This window comes from Perca fluviatilis, chromosome 19 (genome assembly GCF_010015445.1).
Source record: "Perca fluviatilis chromosome 19, GENO_Pfluv_1.0, whole genome shotgun sequence".
Taxonomy (NCBI): Eukaryota; Metazoa; Chordata; class Actinopteri; order Perciformes; family Percidae; genus Perca; species Perca fluviatilis.
The window spans coordinates 15,503,880-15,530,233 of record NC_053130.1 but is presented as its reverse complement, the minus strand read 5'-3'; the positions used below and the strand labels follow the sequence as shown (position 1 = coordinate 15,530,233).

The window sequence follows — 26,354 nt, the reverse complement described above, 5'->3', positions numbered from 1 at the left end:
CAAACACTCTGTTTGAGCTCTTGGCCCCCCTTCCCTAAAAGCCCAGTGTGCTCTGATTGGTCAGCTAACCCACTCTGTTGTGATTGTGTGATTGGTGAACTTAGAGTGTGCGTCGGGAATGTCACGCCCCTTACCATAACCGGAGTTCAGACCAAGCACATGAATGAATCCACCTTCACCTATGATGTGGCGAACAAAAGAATTGCCATTTCTAATGTTACAGAATGTTAGATTAAACCGCTCCAACAGCTGATAAGCAACCCAATGTAACCACAAAAGCACGAGCTAACGTTAGCAACTTATCCGAGGCCTAAGGTTTCAGCTGAGCACTGAATCAAAGCAGCTTAGCCACAACCATCAACAATCGACAGTAACGTTACATTATCTGCATTCTTTGTTTTAAACATAACAAATACACAACAAACAAAGCATACTTACAGGTTGTGATCCAGAGGAAGCTCCTGGTTGGCCAAACAATGTGGGAACTGACCCGTCTTTCAGTAATAAATGCTTGCAGAACCCGTTCTTGACCTGTGCCCAGTTCACAAAGCTATCCTCAGTAAAATGCCAGAAAACACATACAATTTTGGGGTTATATTGATCCGGTATAGTGCCATAAGTACTTTTTAGCCACTTAGTCTTCTTCTTTTTGAAATCCAAACAATGCCATTACGCTTCTCTGTATGTTCCAATTTTAGTATACTGCATGTGATAGCAATCTGTTCCGTACCAAAGCACACAACACCTCCACTGCACATATTTGTTCACTTCAAGCTGCCCTCCTGCACCTCATTTGTTCTCTTCTTTTGAGGGAGGGCATGACGCTAGATGGGCATTCTCAACTGTTTACGTCATTGATTGAGAAATTAGGAAATTTGGTTTTTGTTTTTGTACTTTAAACATCTACCACATTTTAAACATCTATTACATACAAAAAAGTATATAACACACCAAAAAATGGTCAAAACCCCCAAAAGCATAATAGGACCTCTTTAAGGTAGAGCAGAGTGGAATTGAACTGTTGCACAGAGCTTCATGAAAGCTTCATGATGTGACTCATGGGCTGCTATGAGAGGACAGCGTTGGACATGGACTATAGAGCCATTTTTATTTCAGAAATCTCTTCAGTTTCCCTGTTCATTAAGTTTGAAGGAACATCGTTGTTAGCCTATGTAAATGAGACACTGTGTTCCCATGTCAACCAAGAGGAGATTTGGAGGAAGCTGTGGAAAGAAATGACTTCCCTCTTCAGGGTGGCTGGCTGTACAGGTCTGAGTTATTTCGTGAAGGGGATCAAAGCAATCTTACTTGGCCCTTTTAAGAAAGATAGATGTACGAATGTGGGAAATCAAGATCTGCTTCAAAAGGGAACACCACTGGGAGCCGGAGAGATGAGGAGACAGTGAGAGAATAGGAAACCAGTGTGAAATCGCTCTTGTTGCACTGTTAGAGAAGGGAGCACAGCTGTCTCTTGCTGTCCACAGACTGTTCATGCAAGATGTCTGTTATTTAGGTACATTTGGGTTCAGTGGCATATAATCTGTTTGGGTGTATTTCTGCGCAGATTTCTAAGAAAACAAGTAAATACATATGTACAATGTGTGTGAAAGAGAAAGTTGGTGAAAAAGAGAGGAAATTCACTCTGACGAATCAAGAAGTGCTGATGGTATAAGTCCAGATATTTTGATTTAGTCAAACATGCTTTGATATTACAGTGTTGATGTTTGTGAGTCCCCTCCTGTCCCTTAAGCATATGCTATGAAAGCTGATTTCACAGCTTATCGCCTGCTCTGACAATAAACCTTGTGAGAAAGGTGTGATATAAAATAGCTCAGACAGACAGAGTCTAAGAACCCTCTTTATTCCTCCAACTGACACCTTACTTTTCTCTAGCTCAGAGTGGATGCTGTGTGCTGTGGATTTGTGTGTACGATGCACGACAAGGCTCAACATACAATCTTCACGCACTGCTTTGCTTGTGATTTCCACTAGAGCCTGAATAGGTGTATTTACTGTAAATAAAGTGTTTTGATTCTTGCGCCATCATAATGTACAATGTGGCCTTGACCAACTGCCACTTTGCTCGTTTGAAAGCCATGATGTCTCTCTCTCATGGGTGGGCCAAATTCTCTTCCTCATAAGGAGCAAGATTCCAGATCAGCTCATCTAAGCTTTCATTTTCTCAAAGGCAGAGCAGGATACCCAGGGCTCGGTTTACATCTATCACCATTTCTAGCCACTGGGGGACCATAGCCGGGCTGGGGGAATGCATATTAATGTTAAAAAACCTCATAAAGTGAAATTTTCATTCCATGTTTTGGCCCTTATGCATGACACAGTCACACTTGACAGTAGATGCATATGTCAGCTGAAGTGGGTAAAAAGACAGATTGTTTGTGCTCAGTGTTCACCAAAGTGCACAGTGATCATGCTCTTATTGGTGGCACACCAAACTCTTGTGCATTGTCTGTTAGGGAAGGGGAAAATGTGTGCTACTTGCTCTGAATCCTCCAAGGAAAAGTCAGGTAAAAGTCCATGAGTCGATGCAAATTAAATAATGTGATTCTATCTAAATCTGCATGTATAATACATTAAAGTATTGCTGCATTTTAGAAAATCTGGTCTCTTTTCGTAGTAAGTAACTGCATATAATCTGATTGATTCAAATAATCCAGTGGATTATGTTATTTACTATAAAAAATTTTTTGAGATGAATGTGTTCTTTGAAAATACTGACCTAATGATAATGCTGTAGGTAGATGTGTGTGTGTGTGTGTGTGTGTGTGTGTGTGTGTGTGTGTGTGTGTGTGTGTGTGTGTGTGTGTGTGTGTGTGTGTGGGGGGGTCACAGCTGTGCGTGCATGAGGGCTGGAGGGCTCGCTGAGACATGAATGAAAAATCCTCTTTCCCTTTTTTTTATTTGTCCAGGTGGGCAGGCAATAAGGCTTGACAGAAGATGAGACGGGGGTGGTGGCTTGTCAGATGGCTGGGGACAGGAATGGCAATCCTCTCTTTGCTAACCCACAGCTGGGGCCAGGACACAGAAGGTATGAGCAGCCAGCACAGAGGCCAACACTCTCAGGCCTCCCCTTTTTCAGTTAACTGTAGCTGCACTGCCAAGAGGAAGGTTGTAATGTGGAAAAGGCACAATTTCTTTTGACTGTCAGAGGACCAGGATGGTGGAAAAGTCTTTGTAGAACAGCAGAACACTTGTTACTGATCACCTATGTGCAAAGCTGACGTGTGGACCACTTGAACAATGTTGCAAACTCTTGTATCTTCTGGATCTGAAGTAAAACTCATTTTGAAATATTTGAAAATGATTCTGTAGCTCTAAAGGTCTTTACTTGCAAAATATGGTTTTACATTTTGTATTCATTTCCACAGAATATTTTATATTGTAGGGCTGTTAAGAGTTTCCACATGTTAAAGATTGTAAGGTGTGAATGCTGTCTGAAAAGTCATACATGAATATTTACTGTTTATATGCTGTACTCCTGCCAACTACTTAGCTGTATCAGTTACAACATTGCAAATAATGTTGGCTCAGTGGTTAGGACTACACAGCAAGTAGGCACTGCAGAGTTCGATCCCTGGTCCAGACTGTGTGGAGTTTGCATGTTCTCTTTGTGTTTGCGTGGGTTTCCTCCAGGTGCTCTGGTTTCCTCCCTCCATGAGGACATGCATGCTAGGTAACTAGAAAATTAGACGGATGTCTAACACTTGCACATTCACAGAAATGTTGATTAATGTGCATTGTCCTCATAAATAGATAGTCCAATATTGTGTTTATGGATGGTAAGGGTGATCATATGTGTATTCAGCAATAGAAAATATAGATTTTGTATAGTTGTAGAACTTTCAGGAGGGTGTAGGAAAAGTTTGATTTCATTGAAGTGGAGGAGGACCGCAGAGACATAGCTCTCAGGGAGGCTTTTAACGTTGTGCATAATGCTTCAGTACAAATAAGTGTGCTTTCACAGTATTCTTACTCTTCTTATTTGTCCCTCTCAAATTTACATAATGTTTTTTGAAAGACATTATTTAAGGAAATGGTGTAAATCCATCTTTCTTCCTACACAGTTCACTGGTCATGCTAAAAGGCTTCGTCTTGTACTTTCACTTTTAAGTTCCCACATTACTGAGGGAATCTTAGCATCTAGTCTCAACTCACTGACTTTGTAGCAGATGCCAGTTAAAAGTGAATTTCAGCTGAATAAGATTGGCAGGTCTTTAAAGACCGTACTGAGGGGAAGCTGCACATGCACAGAGGCATGCTTTAATTCCCCCCTGTGTGGAAATATTGCACATAATTCAGGTCAATTTTAAGATCCCAGCCCCATTTTCTTCTTTCTTTTCATCCCTTTCCTGCTTCCTACCCTTCTGACAAGCTCGTTAATGTAAAAGGATTTTTTTTAGATAAGAATATAATCTCTGCTTACTGTCATTTGCATTAAGATTTTATTTTTAGAGGTTTGCTTCATGAGTTTGTGTGATATAATTTTAGTAGAGAAATTACTTGCTTTATGAATGACTGATTCTTTGAAGGTGAACGAGTGCCTTGTGGTTTCCTTTTTGGATGAAGTCTTCCTACTAGGCTCTGACCGCATTAATAAATAAGTGTTGTAGTGTGGAGTGAGGAAGCCATTGACCCAAAACATAACAGCTGTGGAACTCAAGAACAGCCCTATGGAATATGGGTTTGTGGGTAATTTCTTTGACAACTTGTGAGTATGCACAGGTATTATTCATTTTATTTATCAAAGCTTCATATGATGTTGCTTGACATACAGGACAAATTATTACAATAAGTTTAATTTGTGACTTCTGGTTATGTTTTAATATTAGATCAGTTCTAAAAAAACACAGAATATTGTACTTACACAACTGTCCAGATTCTGTTATGCAGGTAAAGGAACAAGTTATCTTCTTATTTAGTGTTTTAATCTATTTCTGTCTTATAAAAATTATGTTTATATACAATTAATTTGCTTTGCTAATTGTGTTTTAAGGGGAAATATAGTATGTGTCCACGACATTCCACTTCCGGGATTGCTCCGTTGCTGCTGGAAATTCCGCCGGATGTCCCTATTTTCGGCCGGATGTCCGTTACCATCCACTTTCTTTGTGTTGGAGTTTTAAACTCCGGTGGATTTCTGAGGACTATGGTTAACTGCTCCTCAGATCTCTGCAGGGTAAATCCAGACAGCTAGCAAGACTATCTGTCCAATCTGAGTTTTCTGTTGCACGACTAAAACAACTTTTGAACGTACACGTCCCACCAAAACAAGTTCCTTCCTGAGGCTATTTTGCACTGTTGGCACTTAGCACCGTCCATGAGCATTGTGATTGGTTTAAAGAAATGCCAATAAACCAGAGCACGTTTTTCTCCCATCCCGGAATGCTGTGTGGACTCGACAGACCCTCCTCCACAGCGCTGTGGAGGTGGGTCTGGCAATGCGAGACTAGGGGAAATATAACTGCTGCCTGGATTCTGGTTCATGGCAACGTTTTATTTCGGTAGGAACATCTACATTTACTGTATGTTGGTTCAAAGTGCAGGATTGTGACACCAGGGACCGGGGGATTCCCATCTTGAGTCCCACATGTGGTTAGGTTTAGAAAATAAAAGTGCTTTGCTTAAGAGTAACCTGTCTCGTGATTCAAATCAGTCAGACTTTTTCACCATTAAACTGACACTAAAATCTTTTTCTAACCTCAAACAAAAATGTTAAACATGCTTTGGTTGCCATGAGCGAACATTTTAGGGAAAACAAGTGAAATACGTTGTCAGTGAAAGTGATGCTACGGCATTTAGTGTTAACATTTTGCAATGTTGGTATATACGTTAATTTTTAAAATGTTAATTCTTGGAATCAGGGTTGGTAAATTAGTTTGGCTTTTTAACTTCAGGCTGTCTTCCAAATCGGAAAAAAAAAACCAAAACTCATTATCATGTTACAACTGCTGTTCACAGCTTTCTTGTTTCCTTTTAGCTAAATATGCATGTATTAATGATAAGGCTTTAAAAGCAACTGTTTTGTGATTTGTGATACTGGGCTATATAAATAAATAGAATTGACTGTTACTTGATACAGCACATTGCTTTTCAAATAATGCCAAATTCACTGTCTGCTCCACAGAATATCATTGATACATACATCAAATGGTTTCTGTACCAATATGATCAAAAACTGTCCTGATATTGTCCTGTGACCGCATCATTAAGGGTGAGTTTAATTCTACTGATTGAAAATGTGTCTGCAGCCTGTAATTTGACTGGTTGCAGGCGGAAAAAGGGGGGCAGCTAGAAATTAATGATAGTTACCCTGCATGCAAATGAGCTCTGATTGGATGAGAGTCTGTCAGCGAATGACCCACAGTGTCGTAGTTGTTATGATGGGAGCAAGGGATGAGACAGGGTTTATCAGAGTGTTTGGCGAGCGTGAATGTGGACGCGGTCTCCCTTCGCCCGTCAGTGTCACCCTGGGATGAACTTGGTTTGAGCAGGGATTTCTACCTCCCTCAACATCCAATCCCTCATCTTCTCACTCATAAATCTCCCTGCTCTGCCCACCTCAAGGCGCCCTTGGCTTTTGTCTCTGTCAACTTGTTTGTCTGTCTATCAAAATAAAAATAGCAACCAGAATTTTGTTTTTGATGGCATCGAGCTGTGGAGTGATGCATACAGCAATTTCACAGTGTCTCTCAAGTCCTTATTTAATTAGCATGGAGACATCTCAGGCTTCATATTATTGACTGTGGATGTAAACACAATGTGAGAGAATAGGGCTGACCTTGACAAACATTAGGTTTTCTTCAACTAATCAATTAGTGGATTTGATTGAAAAACGTCAACTTGGTTAGTGTTATTGTCCCTCGTTGGAGGAATGTATTCATGCAGGGATCACTTAACATATATCCTTTATTAAAGACAAAAGTGTGTTTATAAATACAACTGTCAGATTACTCACGGATAGCTCATTCAACATCAAAACGACCATAAGAAAAACAACTATTTAGCTAAGAATGCCTGCATCTTTTAAGACAATGTCAACTAAAAGGGTGCAGCCATTAAGAAAATTCAAGGAATGTCCTCTATCTGTTTGTCTGTTTCTCTCCATTTCTCCTCTCACGTTCCCTCAGTATTCCTTCCCTTAATTCCTTTTCTTAACACATTTGCTGCTTTCATTTTTCATTAATAATCCTCCCTTCCATGTGCCATGCTTTCATGTTCTCCTCTTTACCTTGCATCATCTGACTGTGACTCCACTGTACTGTAGTCTCTCAACAAAGATTAATTTCTTACACATGCGCATGTAAACCCTGCAGTGTACGTCATGTGTGTCCATTGATCGTTGCACGACTGGAGACTAGCACTCCCCAGCAGTTCAACATATAGTAATAACAGAACAAACGTCAATCCAAAGCAGTGCGGACAGATGCACACTATCCATCCGTCCATCGCTAAATCCAGATGTAGGACAAATGTATGTAAGCACACCCACACACAAACATGCTCACTTGTATTGTGTGTTTGTGTGGTGACGTGAGGATTAGTTAATATGCCCATGGACACTTCTGCCATGTGACATCAGCCTACCATCCTCTCTCCCACTATTTGCGTCGCTCTGTCTGTGTCCCTCTCTTCCCATCTGCACATCCATTCTGACCCACAATTGTTTGTCTATTTTTGGGATTGTCTGATTAGGGGCCAGATGTGCAAACTGTGTCTGGCTGCAGCAGACGCCCGTGGAGTGGGGGAGTGACAGGGGGAAGGGGTTTTAATCTGCCCGCCAGTAAGCTGTAATCAGGCCCGGGTAGCATAAGAAGGGAGTGGGGGGGAAGGCAGCACGGGGCCCAGTCTTACTGGGCCTCATGCTGCCTGGGGTCTGTAATGATAGGCCAGTCTGGGGCTCAGCAAGTGAATATGTGTAGGCTGAACTGTTCACTGGGAGTGTGATTGCAACCTTTGCCCTCCTGCCTGTGTGGTTAACCTCACAGAGACACACAGATGAAAAAAATGTCGGAGGGGGAGCTTCTGCAGAGGGATTACACATCAGTTAAGTAATCTCCTTCTCTCTTCCATTAACAGCCACTAATGAGTTACATGATACTGCAGGAATTCATTTTCCACCTCTATCTCTGACATTCTTCATCACTGTTACAGTGATGTTACACAAACTTTTTCTTTCTTCACTGCCTGTCTCCCATTTTCATTTCCATTTTGTACCGACATATTCTGCCCCACAAAAAAAGTACATATACACAAATTAAAGCGAGAAGCCCAGAGCTCTAATGATTTGTTAGGCGAGAGGGAGATATTAGGATAGAAAGTGACGGAGCGAGACAGGCAGTGATTGTATTTCTTGTGCCAAACATAGACACACTGCAAGAAAAAGGACACAGCACTGTTTACCTGCACATCAATTAAGCTGTTTTTACCTCTCAAGTAAGAGAGTAACTCACAGATCCACAGGTATTATTTTGCGTTTATTTGAGTTTGAATTCTTGGAATGTTAGCTGCTGTGGTCTTTATTGGTTTGTAAGTGCATCAGAGCTGTTGTCTTCGGGATGTACAGTGGCATATGATCAAAGCTGCAACAATCATTTTACCATAAAAAAAACAAATTATTGTTAGATTCAGATACTTGGCTTCCGTTGCTTTGCATATTTTGGAAATGTATTTTGCTGTGTGTAAGTAGAAAGGTTGTTTTTTTTATTCACAATAAAGGTTTCACAATACAAATAACCTGGGTATTCAGCCAGTAAGCATTCACAATCATAGTGTTTTCAGGTGCAAATAATTAGTCCACCCCATACACTAATATTACACTGAACATAATGATGAAAAAGTACATATCAGAAAATAACTGACTCTAATAAGGTATCAGGTACGCAAGGCAGTATGTAACTAAAATGTCAGCAGTGACTCTAAAAAGACTAATTTAATAAATGACGTGTCATATTTGTTTACTACGTTCCTGTGCTTGGGTGACATTGTAGATTTAGTTAGTGTGATTACGGCAAGCTAATTTGACCGCTAGAAACATGCTTCCAATTCCCACATCTTAAGTGTATTTGGTAGAATGTTGCCTGTAGTCAAAGTTTTGATATCTATTATATTTAAATAAATATAATTTGTTTTCATGAATAGGATTTTTGAATGGTGGTCTATTAATACCAATATCTCAAATACTATACATGCTAAATAAGTTAAATTTGATACACAGGTACCCCATGGTGCATGTTACTTTCTCTTGAGAAATTGTTTGTGATGCAATTATTAATAAAACTTTTAATTTCAAAGTGCCTAAGTTTCTCTATTTGGTGTTTTATAATAGCCCTGACATGTTACTTACATGTACGGTAAACATACAATAAAAGGGGTGGAGACAATAAGAGAAACACCTCTACATTATAATGAAATCAAATAGAGTAACTTTGTGAGGCTTATATTTTTTTTATTTTTTTGTTGTAGGGTTTTGTAAGAACATGTTTATAGATACCCATATCTAATAAACATGTATTATGGAAACATGAAGTTTTAAGCCAAACCAAAATCTACAATATGAACTATACAAACATTCCTTGAAAAAACATATAAAGGTTTTGAGACGTGACAAAGAAATGACCAATGGTGTATACTGGGAAAAAGAAGGGGCCGTTAATGAATGCTGTAATGCACAGCTTTGACAGCCAATCCCTGTGGACCATTGGCCCCAACTATATAACACAGAGTGCTCATCTGTTTTGACCTGCTGTCAGCCCATGAGCAGCCATTACCTGGTGATGTGTGTTACTGGACAACTGCCCTTTGTCTGTCTCATTGTCCTTTGCCAGGCCCTACTGGACTTAACCCAGAATGCCCTTCTGCCCCACTGGACATGGATCCATGCAAAATAAACTATCAATCCAACTGGGAAATTAAAACAGTCTCCCTGTTTGCTACGTCTCCAATGATCCCTGTCCTGGGCTGCCTGCCACCACAGGGATTAGTTTACCTCTAACCTCCAACCTTGAAGTTTTTTAAATATATGCCTGTCAAACCAGAGGTCAACATTCCTCCCTCAGGTGGACCATTGGTGTTATGGCTAAAAGAAGAAAAAATACATCATCCAGATTTTCCGGTCCTTGCTGGAGGAGCTTTCCGTAGGCTCTGTTCGACATTTTCTTATCATCACATAGGGCCTGATATTTATATGAAAGGGCAGACTCGTTTATGGTTGCATATGGACATATAGTATGAGACATTTTATGATAAGAGGAACCTCGTGTTGAGTTGGCCGTTTGCCATCCATCTAAAGGATGACAAATTAGCTCTGAGTTTCCTCTGTGGTGCTTTTGCCCTTTCTCAAGATTCTTTCTCTGCCTCTTTCTTTTTTCACTCCCTCTCCTTCTTTTACAATTTTCAAAGAGTGGCTGCCCACATCTCAAGAGGACCACCGTGTTTCACTGCAGTTTGTAAATGTAAAATGATATGCTCTTCCTAGTTATCTAAATAAGATGCCTCTGATCCTTTTGTAGGATGGTTGTAAAGGTGTGCCAGATTGATTGGGACAGTGCCGGCTCCTGTAACATACTGCTTGTTAGGTTAGTTGTCCTTTTAAGTCTGTTTTTTTTCCACTCCCAGGGAGCAGCAGTTTGATTTATTGGTTGCTAAAAAGGTGCTTTTGCAGATGAAGCCACAGGAAAGCACAGGCTATTGAACAGAGTGTCAGGTAAAAAAATCCCTTTGAAACTAAATGTCAGTAAGCAGTGCCTTGTTGCGTTAGTAATATAGAGGTTGATGAGCTGTAAAGACTTGAATTTCTTGTTGAGGTTGTCTGCATCTCAGACCATCTCATTTAAAAAGTATGATTAAAGAATTATGTACAGAAAAAAAAAAACTAACGTACATTGGTGGTGCATATGAAAGCTTTAATAATCTCCAATGTAGTACATAGGCACCCTTTGCATTCCCCAAAACACCTTCTAGTTAACTATGAAATTATCCCTGCCACTGCCCCAAAATGAATCTCAACACTGTTTCACAATTTGATTCATTGAGTCATTATCACTATTTCTTTGAAATATATTATTATATTATATTATATTATGAGATAATCTAGTTGCTGTCTGTTAAAAAGCGAAAATCTTAAACAAGCTTTTTTTTGTTAATATTGTCTGATAAATTCTGCTCAGCTTTTATCTTTTTTTTTTTAAATGTCATGGTTTTGCAAGGCAAAATGTTGATTTGTTCAATCACAAGCATTCTACAAATTGATTGAAGCTTGCTTGCACCCATTTTTTCCACCTGATTCCTCTGAGAGACAATCACTAATCATTTTGTAATTGAAGTTTTACGGCTTCAAGTCAACATTGTTAGGTTGATAAGTGAGAAGATCTCTTTCGGTGAGAGCTAATTACCCCGAGGCCAAAATTAGAAGATCTTGATTGTCATTGGGTAAGGCCCTATTTACCTATTAGCGATTGAATTCTGGTTGTTGCATTTGTTATTATTCCCCTCTTTTTAAATCTCGGACACCACCCCACCCTAGCCAATACTTTCATTTGGAACAAAGACATCACGTTATTGAAATACATGTTTCCGGATATGTATTGAACAAAAGCCCATTATGTATCAGATGAGGACTGGGAGAAAGTTACTACAGCCTGAAAAACTAGAGAATATATACAGAAGTAATATACGGAATTACAAAATGTAATAATTAAGCTGCATTCTTTGTTAAGGATAAGCACAGGACCACAGCTCTTAGTTGTTCTATTTGAAGCCAACTTGTACAGCATGCCAACAAACTAAAGTTAGTCTGCAATGCTCCTGCTGTGTAAAATAAAAACAAGTTGAATCAAATTATTGGCTTTGAAGTTATGTTCCCTTGGTAATACAATATATAGATGCAATACAAAATAGTATGAACATAAAACATTTGGGCTTGGGGTGGCTGTGGCTCAGAGGTAGGGTGGGTCAGCCCTCAGCCACAAGATTGGTGGTTCGATCCCCAGCTCCTCTGGCCACATGTCAAAGTGTCCTTAAGCAAGACACTGAACTCTAAGTTGCTCCCTGGATGTTGTATGTGGCTGTTCACTGCTCCTAATGCTTAGTATGGGTTAAATGCAGAGATTGAATTTCACTACATTGTATGTGTCTAATAATAATAATTCTTTTTTTTTTTTTACTTTTATGTCTTCAACTATTTGGCATGTTACTGTGCTGAACACCTGATGTAATCTCACAGGTGTTTAAATATCATTGAAATATGCAGTATTGGCCAAGAATAAGACATTTTTCTTCTCATAGTTGAGGAGAGTTTTTAGGTGAGGCAGCCAGCTAAACCCAGCTCAGTCTGCACCTTGGGCAATCTAAACAAATTAACATATTAACTCTGTCAGCCACTGTTGGTAACAATGCTAGAAGTGTTTAGCAACCAAGCAAGCTGCATTTTATTACTCTGCTGACATACATGTACATTAATAGGTTTCAGAAATATACACTAGTGAATCTCTCAAACATCCTCAGACATACTAATAGAATCCAGCAAAATGTGATTGGAAATTTGGCAGCTAGACTTCAATATGAGGTGATCTTGCATCTTTTGGTTTGATTTCATGTTGCATCCCAGTCTTCATCCTCTTACGCTAGATGGTTTTGTGTCCCTGATCAGTCTAAATTACCCATTGAGTGGCTTTGGCCATTGTTTATTTCATATGACTAAGTCACCACAATACTTGATCACACTGAAAACAAACAAACTTAACTACAGTTAAAGACACATGGTTTCTTTCATCCACTGGCACATGATGTTCCATCACCCGCCTCCTCTTTTCTAATGTGGCCGACAGCTCTTTCCAAATAATTCCCTAGCCCTTTTACAACCATAACATTTTACCCAAGAAAGAAAGTTGATAAGAGACACATACTGTTAAAAACACACACAACCCCAAGCCTGATGATCAGATTTGTTGAAAATCTACAGACCTCAGTAACAGAGATCCTCGTGCTGCTGCATACCCCTCTCCCTGAGCTGTGTGATCAACTGCGTCTTTTATCCAGCTCCCACCCTTCTGCACTGCATTGTTTTTGACTGGTTATCATTTTAAGCAACCACATCACATTCCATCACGAGACATTCACAACATTCACTTATGCAGATGAGAAGGGCACAACTCATTTAATATTTACACTTTGCTCTTTATCCCTTTCTTTCCATATTACTCTGCATTCTGTGTGTACATATTTCCATAGTATTTTATGAAAAGCTTGGCTCTCCTCTGCAGTTTGAAACACCACCCTTCTACCGCACTTCTTTTCTTCTAAATCAAGGATGTACCGTTTTAGGATTGGTCATGGTCTTCTAGATAAGTGGATTAATCCATAAGTAGTTTTCCAATCATGTATGTTTACTGTATGTGTCAGCATCTGCAGGTTTCATCCTACATTTCTATCTTGAGTGCTGCAAGAGGGGGGTGCACAGGAGATTTGGTTTAGACTATTTTACAAATTTTTTTACACCCTTGTGTACCCAGAGAAACTGGAGGAAGTGACTTATTATTCTAGAAGGCTTTTTTATTGAGAGGATGGCTTGGTGTAGAATATCATTAGGAAATATTACCCACTGCGAAAAGTTGTAAATTTGGCAACAGGTTGGGATCATTTATTTTTTTAGTATTTTTATTGCTTTAGAGAAGATACAATATACAGTGCAACATTACAATGTCAATTATAACAAGACATCTTTCTATTAACCCCATCCCACCCACAACAAACCCTTGTGCCGAGGAAAGGAGGACAGATACAGAAACAAAGAAACAAATAAAAACGAGGGAGAAAAAAACAGCATCTTGCAAATAGTGTAATCAGTGTGCTTTACAATTCTAGCAGTTATTAAGAGGGACGTGTAGTAAGTCTTTCAAAGTAAGCCAGTAAAGGGTCCCAATTTTTGTAAAAAAAAACACAATATTTTAATTGCGCGCTTAGAAAAGTATGTAGGTATCCGAGGTAATGTCTTAGACTGGATTAAATCTTATTTTCAAAACAGAAGTTTTTCAGTGCAAATGGGAGAATATACGTCAAGCTCAGCATCTTTATCATGCGGTATTCCACAAGGATCTATTTTAGCACCAGTCTTTTTTTCCTTATATATGTTGCCTTTAGGTCAGATTATGGGTAAATATGATGTCTCCTTTCACTGCTATGCGGATGACACGCAGTTGTATCTTCCCTTACAACCAGCTGTCCCTGCTGCTGTTGAAAGGTTGACAGAGTGTTTTGGGGAGATTAAAAGATGGATGTCGGCAAACTTTTTATGTTTGAATGAGTCAAAAACTGAAATGATTTTAATCGGTCCTTCAGAGTCCGCATAAATTACCCCAAAATTGAATTGGGCACATTATCCCCCTATCTGATGAATCAAGTAAAAAACTTAGGTATAATCTGCGATAGTGCACTGAAATTTGATAAACAGATAAATCAAGTAGTCAAAATGAGTTTCTTCCAGTTAAGACTAATCGCTAAAATGAAGTCTTTTGTAACACGGAAGGATCTGGAAAAGATAGTGCATGCGTTTATTTTCACAAGACTGGACTACGGTAATGCATTGTATTATGGTGTTCATCAGAAAACCTTAAACAGACTGCAACTAGTGCAAAATGCGGCCGCAAGGCTACTGACAGGCACTCGGAAAAGTGAACATATCACTCCTGTATTAAAAAAACTACACTGGCTGCCGGTTTTCTACAGGATTAACTTTAAGATACTCCTATTTGTTTTTAAAGCACTGCATGGCACTGCTCCGACATATATAGCCGATCTAATCCAGGTGAATAAACCAAAAAGAGCACTTCGCTCGGAATCATTAAATCTCTTGGTAGTTCCGCGGACGTACAGAAAAATGAGAGGGGATCGCTCTTTTGCGGCTGCTGCTCCCAGGCTGTGGAATAGTTTACCTCCCTATATTAGGGAATGTTCTTCTCTTATAGAATTTAAACGACATTTGAAGGCTTACTTTTTCACTCTGGCTTTTGATCATCTATGAGTGCTGTGTTAATGATGTGATAGGATTTTAGTAGTATTTATTAGTGGCAAGGTCCAGACTTTAATTGTCTTGGAGATTGTTTTATTTTATTTGTTGTACAGCACTGTGGTCAACTTTTGTTGTATTAATATGTGCTTTATAAATAAATTGAACATTGAACATTGAACATAAAATGTCCTGGTTGATCCTCTAAGAAAGTATTTGATTTTTTTCTATTTTTAGAAACATCATAATATCAGAAAGCCATGCGGAGGCTTTTGGTGGTGTAGATGTTTTCCATTCCATAAGTATTCTCCGTCATGCTATTAAGGTTGCAAAAGCATCAACACTTTCCTTACTATTGGGCATTACAATATCACCCCCTTGTACCCCAAACACGGCCGTTGTAGGGCTAGGTTGTAGATCTACATCAAAGGCTTCATTTAAGACCTTAAATATTGAAGCCCAGAACTCTCTCAACCTGGAACATGACCAAAACATGTGAAGTAAATCTGCTCTGTCCATTTTACATCTGTCACAGATGTCATCCATATCAGAGTATATTTTGGCCAGTTAAACCTTACTGTAGTGCATATGGTGAAGAACTTTAAACTGAATCAAATTCAAATGTGAACAAGAAGAGGTCCCATTCACCCAGCTTAGAGCTCTGTCCCATACAGCATCTGATATATTTGTTCCTAACTCTTCTTCCCATTTTGCTGTGATAGAATCCATGGATATACTGTAGAGTGTCATAATTGAATTGTATATGTTAGAGATTTGGCCTCTTAAGGTTAGAGGGGTCTGCAGTATATCCTCTAGGTCAGAGTGCTCAGGCAATTGAGGAAATTATGAGATGTGTGTTCGAATGAAATGGCGAACCTGAAGGTATCTGAAAAAACTGGACTTAGTGATGCTGAATTTACTGACGAAGTCAGTGAAACTGAGAAAGACTTTATTTATGAAAAAATCTTTACATATAGAAAGGCCCATACTGTCCCACTGTTTGAAACTATCGTCCATTTTAGCAGCCGGAAAAAGATGATTATTACAGACAGGAATGAGTATGGAAAAATCAGAGAAATGAAACGTTTGCCTAAATTGTATCCAAATCCTAAGTGTTGAACTAACTACAGGGCTGGAGGAGAAGCGTGATGGGGAAAGGGGGAGTTTTGATGTAATCAGTGCAGCAAGTGATGCCGGTTTACAAAACTTGGCCTCTGCACTACACCAGTCTGCTTCCGGAGATTGAAACTAGTAAACATTTTTTTGTAAATTTGAAGCCCAATAATAAATCATTAAATTTGGAAGGGCAAGCCCACCCCTCTGTCTTGGTCTTTCAAGGAATTTTTTACGTAGCCTTGCAGTTTTACCTCCCCATATAAAACTTGAAAGTAACTTATCTGTTGCTCGGAAGAAAGACTTTGGAAGGAAAATTGGAAGACTTTGAAATAAATATAAAAATCGAGGCAACACATTCATTTTAACGCAGTTAACTCTTCTGGCTAAAGATAAATAAATAAATACACTTTAGTTTGTTGGCATGCTGTACAAAATTGGCTTCAAATAGAACAACTAAGAGCTGTGGTCCTGTGCTTATCCTTAACAAAGAAAGCAGCTTAATTATTACATTTTGTAATTCCGTATATTACTTCTGTATATATTCTCTAGTTTTTCAGGCTGTAGTGTTTCTCAAGTATTGGAGTGAAGTTTGCAACAAACCAGAGAAAGAGCGGGTGACATGGATTCCTAGATACTTGAACACTGACTTTGTTATACGAAAGGGCAAGTCTGTATCTTGTATTTGATGCGCCTTCTCATTGATAGGGAAACACATGCTTTTTGAATAATTAATTTTATACCCTGAGAAGCTACTAAAGTCTCCTAGAATCTTCAAAAGTATAGGTGTAGAAGACAATGAGGTTGGGATAATTTCAATTTCGTAGTGAACATGACTGAGCACACTTGGTTGCTTTGAGTACGTCTTTGTATTCACATGCATGTGTATGTGTGCGCCTCACTTCCTCAGTGCAACCTATACATGTTATCACTGCAAATGGAGGCACTCTTCTTGTTCTCTGCTTACACACACATACACACACACACACACACACACACACACACACACACACACACACACACACACACACACACAGACACACACACATGCAAAACTAACAAAACAGACTGTCTGTGATCCCTTAAAAAGCTTCTCAAAACGAGTGCAACTAACTTCTATTCCACACACGCACACATGTGCACACTCTTTCTACTTCACATGGAGTATATTCTCTCAGAGCAGATTTGCATACTTATTTTGATGTTGCTTGTTGTTTATGTCTCCGTTTGCAAGGTGTGACCCACTTGCTCTGTTCATTTTGTTGCTATTAAAGGAAACCCTCTCCTTCTATTTCTTCAGCACATGGGTACAGGTTTTCCAATTGCTATATAATCATAGAACTCTTAATACGAACAGTGAGTACACTTTAGGAATTAGCAGTGCAAGATGACTAGGTGTTGATAATTATTCCCCATGGATCTTAGATTAAAAAAAGGTTGTATATGCTTCCCGTCTAGTGTTGACGAACTGACCAAAGAGCCGGTTCATTAACCCAAGTCGTGTCACTGAACCGAGAGAATCGAGTGCCATACGTCAATGAACCGTCTCACTCCTGTTTTTTTACCTCATTCGTGACGGCAGCGCTTCGCTCAAAGCTGAGTGTGATCGGTGTATGCTCCGTTGTGTGTAGCTGGTCTTCTTCTGCTACCGTGTGTGTAGTAATCTAGCTCATTAGCGCTTCCACTGGAATGGTGGTAAAATCAATCAGCACAATTGGACCCAGAGAATGTCTGATAAGGAGAGAACTTCCATTCTCTGGAAACTTCTGGGTTCTGAACTGGTTGCAGTTCCACTCTGGTTCCATATGCGGACGCTCACAGGCGAGTGCAGAATGAATGGGACTCTATGGAGCTATACCCCTCAAAATCCACTTTTCTCAGGATATAATATTTTGTCTAGTAATTTGAATGTTGCATTCGAAAGGGGAGGCAAAGAAAATACACACTGCTGGGTGTTAGATTTTTTTAAAGTCGTTTTTTTGTTCTAAAAGCCTTTTAAAATGTCAATGACGTCGTACACATTGTACGGCCAGAGATACTGCTTTATGGGCAAGCTCTGAGTCACTTCCTTTTTTCTCTCGAGGCATCAACAACACAACTGACAGGTTAGGCTCTCCCTGTCAATATACATGCTAGAAAGAGGTTTGCTAATGTTTTAAAGACCACGCCGAAATATTCACTCTGACATTCTGGTTCCACTTCGGATGCCATCAAGCGGGATCTCTGGTCGTAATCAGTCCTTCACTGACAAATCAGCATTCATTAGCAGAATGCTAGCGTGTAATGGGAAACAACGACTCAACCTGTAAAAAATTGAAAGGACATAAGTACTCAGTCATTCAACTTTCGACCTATAATCCATGTTGAACTTGCAAAAACTATTAAATCTGAGATTTCTCAAAGACAATTAGGCGAAAGAGACAAATTTAGCCGTCTAGCTTCATAGACTCAAATTCATTTTGCACTCTCCCGCGATCAGCCCCAGTGTAACTCTGGTGGAACTGCAACCAAATTTGGTACAATGGGGCTTAATAGGGAGTGGTTCTCCGTAGACAGGCTCTGATTGGACCGAAAAAGTTGTTGAAGAACGGTTGCGGTGAGAGCTACTCGGTATGACTGTTCCATTACATGTCATTATCCAAAGCGACTTACAATTGCTATATATATGTCAGAAGTCGCACGCCTCTGGAGCAACTAGGGGTTAAGTGTCTTGCTCAGGGACACGTTGGTTGATGTATCGCAGTGGGATTCAAACACAGATTTCCCACACCAAAGGCATGTGACATATCCACTGCGCCATCACCACCACCTCAATTGCTGAATGCTGTACTACTAATGTTGAGAGCCAATTCCATGAGCCATTGTAATGTATCAGTTAGGGGTGTCAGCATTATCACGTTAATTGCGTTGCGATTAAGTGCCGAGCATAACGCGTTTTTAATTGCATGCCGCCACTGTAAATAAAATTTATAATTAAAATTAATTTATTTTCACTTCACTCAGCTTCACGTCGTGCCTAACAGGCTACTATTTTGACCCTTTGCCGCACCTTTACTTATCATCAAGCTGCCATACTTCCTCTTAACACATCCTCCTGCTGCAGGCATGATGGAGAAATGCAGCAGCAACACAATTCTGAATGGCGCTTTTTATTTTCCAAAACTCCCGGATGGCTCGTAGACAAGTCGAAAACCATATGCACATTGTGTAAAGCCGAATTAAAATATCATCGAAGCACATCAAGCTTGAGCTACCACCTACGAGCTAAGCATAGTACAGTTAATGTGACTCAGGTTGGTGCTAGTGGGCTCATGCAAAGCACTATTTTGGAGAGTGCTACTCGCCGACCTGTTATTGAAACCAAAGTGCAAAGTGCAAACGCTGTCTCATCAACCGGTGATCACTGGACGTCAGTTAGTAATCAAAATGATTTATAAGTTACTGCACACTATATTGACTCTGGTAAGTAGGGTTGGGTACCGAAACGTGCCGACCTAAACGGTAGTAACAGACCGAATAAGAATGAAAATTTCGGTGCCTCATTTCGGTGCCTGACTTTACACTATACCTGACAGCAGGTAACGTTAGCCTACCTTTGGCTAGCAGCTGGATTAAACACGGTTAAAATGCTGACAGCTAACGTTAAACAGTGTAAAGTGTGACTGTATTTCACTGTAGAGGATTCCAACACCGGGACGTAACAGTCTGCTCTGCAGCGCAGCAGCTGCCGTTGTCGAAATTAAACAACACAGATGGTGCATTCACTTAAAACAGGTAGCCTTGTGGTGCATTCACAGTAATTGTAAAATACCCTTTTCCCATCTGGTGGTTGTTTTTGTTGTTCAACAGCAATTTACTGGTGAAATAAGTTATTGATATAGTTATTACATTATTATTAAATCTTTAATTTTGACCATGGCCTTAACAATAAATAAGTTTCTGACTGTTGCTTAGTACCCTTCTTTTTTTTCTTCTTTTGTTTACAGTAAATAAATAATAAACAAATACAAATCTTAAAGTCAAGTTCATAAAGTAACTTTCTTTGCATTAATTTGATTCCCAATCAAGATACACTGGTAATAATTGCTTTTCATTGTTAATATGTACTTAAAAACAGTTGTGAAATGCAAAATAATAGAATTTTAATCATGTGATAAAACATGCAATTAATCGTGATTAACTATAGAAATTCAGCGATTAATCGCAATTAAAAAATAATTGTTTGACAGCCCTATTATCAGTGCATTGAATACTCTGCGAATAAAAGGTTGTGATATAATTGTGCTCTTTAATGTAGCCTATGTTTGTGTTTACTAAATCACCACTTTGCAGTATTTTGTTTAATAATGCAGTGCACGGTATGTAAATGTCACGAGGTGACCGGTCCTGCACTAGGACGAGTTGAGAAGTTAACGAACTCTTGCCGAATGAGAATTAGATAGGTAGGCTACGGTTTACCAATTCACAACTCCCATTAGGCTAGGCTACAGGCTACTGAACGAGACCGTAACCATGCCTAATATATGAGTCTATGTAATCAAACAGGTGTCTAGGTTCTCGGCAAGTTTGAGTTATCAACCGATCCTAGAAGCCTTTCTCTCGTGCATCTTAGAATTGGGTTCATGGAAATTAGGCTACATTACCAAGGGGAAACTATTATATCACATACAAATACAATGTTATCTTGGTAGTTATGTTAAGTTAAATGTTAGAAGTGAATGTTGCTACATGGTAGGTAGGCAGTCATGCACCAGACTACCAAATGTAACCGTGGCCAGTGCGTGAGTCTAGGGTCGGTCAGTATAAGTGTATAAATAGTATGTCAGCCTATTTCGGAGACATGGAGAGCAGGACATTTGCAGTTTGAGGCTACATATCTTGGAGCGACTATGGCGGGGGAAGTAAACGCGCGATTCCGACATAATGTCCTGTACTGAGAAAAGATTTTCACACAATCACATGTGTAGCAAGATGTGCTGCATGGATGTAAATCTCAGCTCTACATAAACTTTTTTTTTTATGTCCAGATCATGACACTGACTTAAATTTGAAACGAGAAGATGTAAATGCAATCAATGATATGTATGACATATTTCCTACTCTAGGTTTTTATTGCCATATAATTGCTAAAAATGTTGTGTATCTGCACTTTGGAAACTGCCATGATTAAAAATGCAGCAACATCACATCCTAAGGTTTTTATCTCTGATTAGAATACGCTTTTAAACAACCACATTAGTGAAGGCTCATGGGTATGCATATTTAATAAGAACACTATCCACAGTTATGCATCTGGCAACAGGTGCATAGTTGCACAAGTGAAGTCAGGCAACAGAAGGCCGGTGTGAAACCCAAGAGCGCTGAATGTTGGTGTGGTGTCGTTGACCATGTGTCTTTTTTGTCTGGCCATCTCTGATGACATGTAATGTAAGTGTACACCACCTTACAGCAAGCTGCTTGAGATTCAATAACTGTCAAGATGTAGACAGGGCAATTTTAAGAAAGAGAGAGGGGAGGAGATGCTGAATAGTGGGTTCCAGTGCTCTTTTATGCTGTTTTTTTCCTTTTCCAGAACACATGGTACCACTTAATTTACAGAGAGAAGGTGTTTTAGTTTTTGAATTGATTTATGTTTTTATTGCACCATACTGCCTCTGCCTTTCTGGTATGATGTCAGCCGGCAGCTACGTATACTGGCAGCAAGAAGAGATCAGCTGGCCATATTTGTGAGAACTGTGTGTGGTGTTGTTCACTAACATACACCATTTCTCTAGCAGAGGCTTTTACAGAATAGCCTCCCTGAAACTGCCTCTCTTTCCCCCCATTTGCTAATATCTGTTCTTTTTTAATTAATGGTCTCTTTTTCTCCTTTCTTAACATCAGAGCTGTTCCTCAACCAACTGTTTCATACTTTTCTTTTCTTCCATGCTTCTGCTCTGCTTCCCTCTGGCTCAACTAACCCCTGACCCCTTCAGACTGGCAGTATGAGGGTAAGAGGGCAACCATCCGTTGTCTGTTTTCCTTTGGTTTCATTACATTCCTGTATCCCCTTTCACTATTTCTTTCCACCTCGATCTCCCCATCTCTCTTCCCTGTTGAAAGACATTTAATCCTGAACTTTCCTCACATCAGCTGCAGAGCGCCTTGCCTTGCAGCGCCTATTCCTCAACACTAGACACCTCCCTTCCTCCTGTCTCCTCCTCTCCACCTTTCCTGCTGCCCCATCTGGTGCTGTCTGTCAAGCTGACATTACCCATGTCCCATGTGCTCGTACCATCTAGCTGCTGTGACCTCCCATCTGTGAAGCCGCTCTCGTCAGTGCTGTGCTTATGATGTTGCCACATGCTTTGACCACCCTGTTTGTCTGGTGTCAGTATCGCACAGACCATTCCTATTGATGTTTGTGCGGTAGCAGTCATAGATGCCACATGCTATAAAAAGATGTGTCAGTGTGACAGCTTATGGCATGACAAAAATACACTAAAACAACATTTTGAGGTTTATTTCCTCAGACTAATGAATGTCAGTGATTGTATGTCAGTTTTTTTTTTGCAATGTTGTTTTGGCATTGCTGTAGGCTATATTCAGACAATACTGTACATCAGTCCTTCATTGAAAATTCAAAATAAGTAAACATACAGTGTTTTTTAAGTGTTAGCAGCCAAATTAATTTAAATTATTAAAAGTAAAAAATACTCTTTCAGCTGAAAAACAGCCCACATTATTATATATTAAATTATTAAAATTGTAATACTGATGCATCAGTGCATACTGTAAGTAGCATTTTACTGCTGAAGCTGTTCGCAGTACAGCTAGTTAGAACTACTTTCTAAGGTACTTCGGGTCCAGCGGTTCCCAACATACTGTAGGTCATTGGGCCCTGTGTGTCACAAGAAAATATCTAGGGATGGGAGGAGATAGAGAGACAAAAAAAAATAAATAATTTACTTTCTTAAATTGCTGCTTTTTGTGTTGAAATGTTTAATCATTTACCTCTTTAGGCCTCAAACAGTAATTTTAAATCAAACTATCTAAGAAGTTTAAAAGGCACATGTATCTTTGGTGGAACTGCCAAAACCTCATAAACATCTCAAATGTGACAAGGGGCCTCACGTAGAAAGCACTGGTTTGATCTTTAACAATGCATTGCATTTTTTAAATGTAAAATATTAATCTGGAAAAAAAATCTACAGCAGTCAAATAAATGTAGTGAAGTAAAAAGTATAATTTCTCCCACTGAAATGTATTTTACTCTACAAAATAAGCATTTTCATAAGCTGCCATGAAGTACACTATACTGTTGGGATTGCAAAATCAAATTATTTAAATATAGTACAGAGGGATTAAGCTTCTTTGATGTCATCTGCTTTTTCTTTTTGCATGTGCAGAGTGTAAACTGTCCCGGCCAGGTCCCCCTGCAACCATAGTGACCATTGATGAGGAGAGCCCCAACGGTATGTACCAATCAGTTGCCCACCTACTTTCCTCACTTATGTTTGCTCCACTTCGTTCTGTATTCCAGTATGGTAAATGCTTCTGAACTCAAGTGGCTTGGATTACAGTACACATTTGGGATTGTTTCTGTTGCTTTGGTAATGCAATACATATTAATATTTCCCCTATTGGGACTGCTCAGTGTTGTAGTGTAATGGAGAATAGTCGCTCAGCTGACGATCTCTTGGGACAGGTTGGTTATGGGCGGTGTTTTGTCAGGCATATTGGATTGTCATTTTTATTGTATTTTAAATTAAAAATAAATAAATTCTAGTTGTTCTTGGTGTGTATATTTGTTCTGCTCTCCCTGGGTAAAGCAGAGGTGTGTGTGTTTGTGTCTGTCTGAGTGAGTGAATACAGATGGTGTTTGGCATACAGATGTGACATGGGGCTCCATTAATGAGTCGTGTGCTCCCCACGCAGGTTGTCTTTACTGTAGTATACCTGTGCTACAGCAGCACATAAATCGCTGATGCATAGAGCAGACAGACACTTGAGTGGATCAGGTGCAACAATTCTGCTCCTCTTTTTCTCTTCTTTCTTCATCTTCTTCTATCCTCTCCAGCACCTGCACCCACTACTCAGCTTTCTATAGTTTTCTTCAATTTTCCTCCCTCTCCTTCATAGCTCTTTGCTATGAGTGTTGAGCATTTGCCATCTGCATTGTGTGTGTGTGTGTATATGCGCGCGTGCGTGTGTGTTTGAGAGATAGGGAGTTCTGACTGCTGCTTAGGGAGGAGCTATATGTTCATTGTAGAAATGAGAAATGTATTCCCCTAAATGGAGCAGGTGTGTGTTCGCCTCACTCAGTTCTCCCTGCAGATATTAGTACTGCAGGTTAATAGAGTTTAATGAGCAGCTCTGACTGAAGATACAATCCAGAGCTTGTTTATACAATCAGAATGCTATTCCACAGATGCTCCACTTCCCTGCAATATGTGCTCTGGGCACTGCTTTCTGGGTGGTTATTAAGGAGAAACTTTGTGTGTGCACATATGCATACACCTTATGTGCATATTTGTATCCCAGGATTATGATTGGGTGGCTCTGTGTCAGATGAGGCTGCCATTCGTCAATGCAATATCCTCCAATTCAGGCTGTCATACTGTGTCACCTACTCCTTCCTCTGTGTGTGTGCAGCTGTGATTTGGGGCTTTGATCGATTGCCGGGGGAATGTGTGAGATGGAGGTAGCCAAGCCTGCATCCGAAAGCCTCCCTCGGCCCACATGCGTCGATGCTCTATGTGTGAGGGATTTGCACTAATCTTCCACATAAAGCACTCATTTACCTGGGATACGGGTCTCTTCTGGCTCCACCGTCCTTTTATTTATCTTGCCGTGATGAAACGGCCCAGAGCCCATCCTTCCCATAATGGAATGTAAAACAGGCAACCAGCCGGTATTGACCAAAGCAATTATCCTTCTAAATGTGTTCCATCTCTTCTCTTCTGTCACACAGAAACCATACAAATGACATGTAATAAGATTCCATCTTTTCTGAGCAATTGCTTTTATATTCATTTATGTCAGTGAACGGGAAAGCAAACAACATAATCACCCCTCTGTCTGGCTTTGTTTGTCCGAGGTCGGAAAAGATAGACAAACAAATACATTTAAAATCCTGTTTTCTTTGGCTCTTCAGAAGAACAGATTTGCCATCAGTCAGAAAAGCAAAGCAAGTATAGGGTTCCCTGTGGGAGAGGTGAGTTGCTCAGAAACATTTGCAACCGTCAAGGCGTTATATTTGATCAACAGTTGTTCATTTATTGATTGTCTGGGGTGAAATTATATTTGACTCAGTTAATCCAATAAACCTGGGCTTAGACATTGTGAAAGAATCCCATTTTATTTCAGTGTGCTGTGTTTTATTCTTGGAGGTTTTCACTTTAGAGAAGCAGATGCACGAGGGGATAGCAACCCAGTTGCTCAAATGAAGCGTAACATGTTTAATTTATCCAAGCTGCTGCTTTGCAGACCCACTGACAGGTGCCAGACACAACACATAAAGTCTAACTCGCTTGCAGAGTAGATCTCTATTGGGAAGACAAAGCTTGTTTCCTATAGGCTCCTTTGTTTATTCAGCCTATGAGCTAAATCCAAAAGCAGTTAATCAGATTGAAGAGATTTCTATCTCATAGGACAGGGGCAGCTGGATATGAGGGGAGAGGAAAGGGGGGTATTTTCTCATTGACAGAAAGCTTCCTACACGAGCTTTGGGAAATCAGCGTGTCCATAAATAAGTGTGCCGTCTCCTAGCTTTTATTTTGTCTCTGCAAATTCATGATTTGTATCAACTATGTGTGTGAGGATGTTCTCAAACCTCTGCATGCTGTGCAACAGCTTATTGGAAATCAGAAGTGTTGCTGAAGGGCTTTATTAAAAAGGAGTCAATTTAGCATTCTTTTATGTGTTATATCTGCCAAGGCAGATTCACTCTAAATGCTGATAAATCACTGCATCTTGAGGAAGGCTGACATCCACTTGAATGAGGCAATCAAAGTCAAACTCCTCCACAGGTTGATAATGCAAGCGATCGTATCAGTCAATCAAATGCATGCTTGACCTTAAATATTACCCTCTGGATACACTAAATTTCCACAAATGGTATGATGAGTAAGCAAACCTAATCACCAGTGGTAGAGGAATCCATTTGGTTATTGCTCCTTTGCTTTGGCACAGTAACAGGTGTTTTTTTCAGTAACAGGTAACACAGTAACACACAGTTTCC

The 26,354-nt window shown here is 39.7% G+C and overlaps 1 protein-coding gene across 8 annotated transcripts in view; it reads left to right on the top strand.

The window, feature by feature from the left end:
* Positions 1–26,354, top strand: part of pcdh15a (protocadherin-related 15a) — a 231,131-nt gene that overhangs the window by 72,719 nt on the left and 132,058 nt on the right. For 6 of the 8 annotated variants that reach the window (XM_039783227.1, XM_039783223.1, XM_039783226.1 and 3 more), the window contains 3 exons: positions 2,928–3,046; positions 22,108–22,122; positions 23,521–23,586. In XM_039783227.1, coding sequence (XP_039639161.1) covers positions 2,956–3,046; positions 22,108–22,122; positions 23,521–23,586 — 172 coding nt within the window. In that variant the 5' untranslated portion in view covers positions 2,928–2,955. The remainder of the gene's footprint in view (positions 1–2,927; positions 3,047–22,107; positions 22,123–23,520; positions 23,587–26,354) is intronic. The other 2 variants (XM_039783228.1, XM_039783225.1) reach the window with 1 other exon arrangement.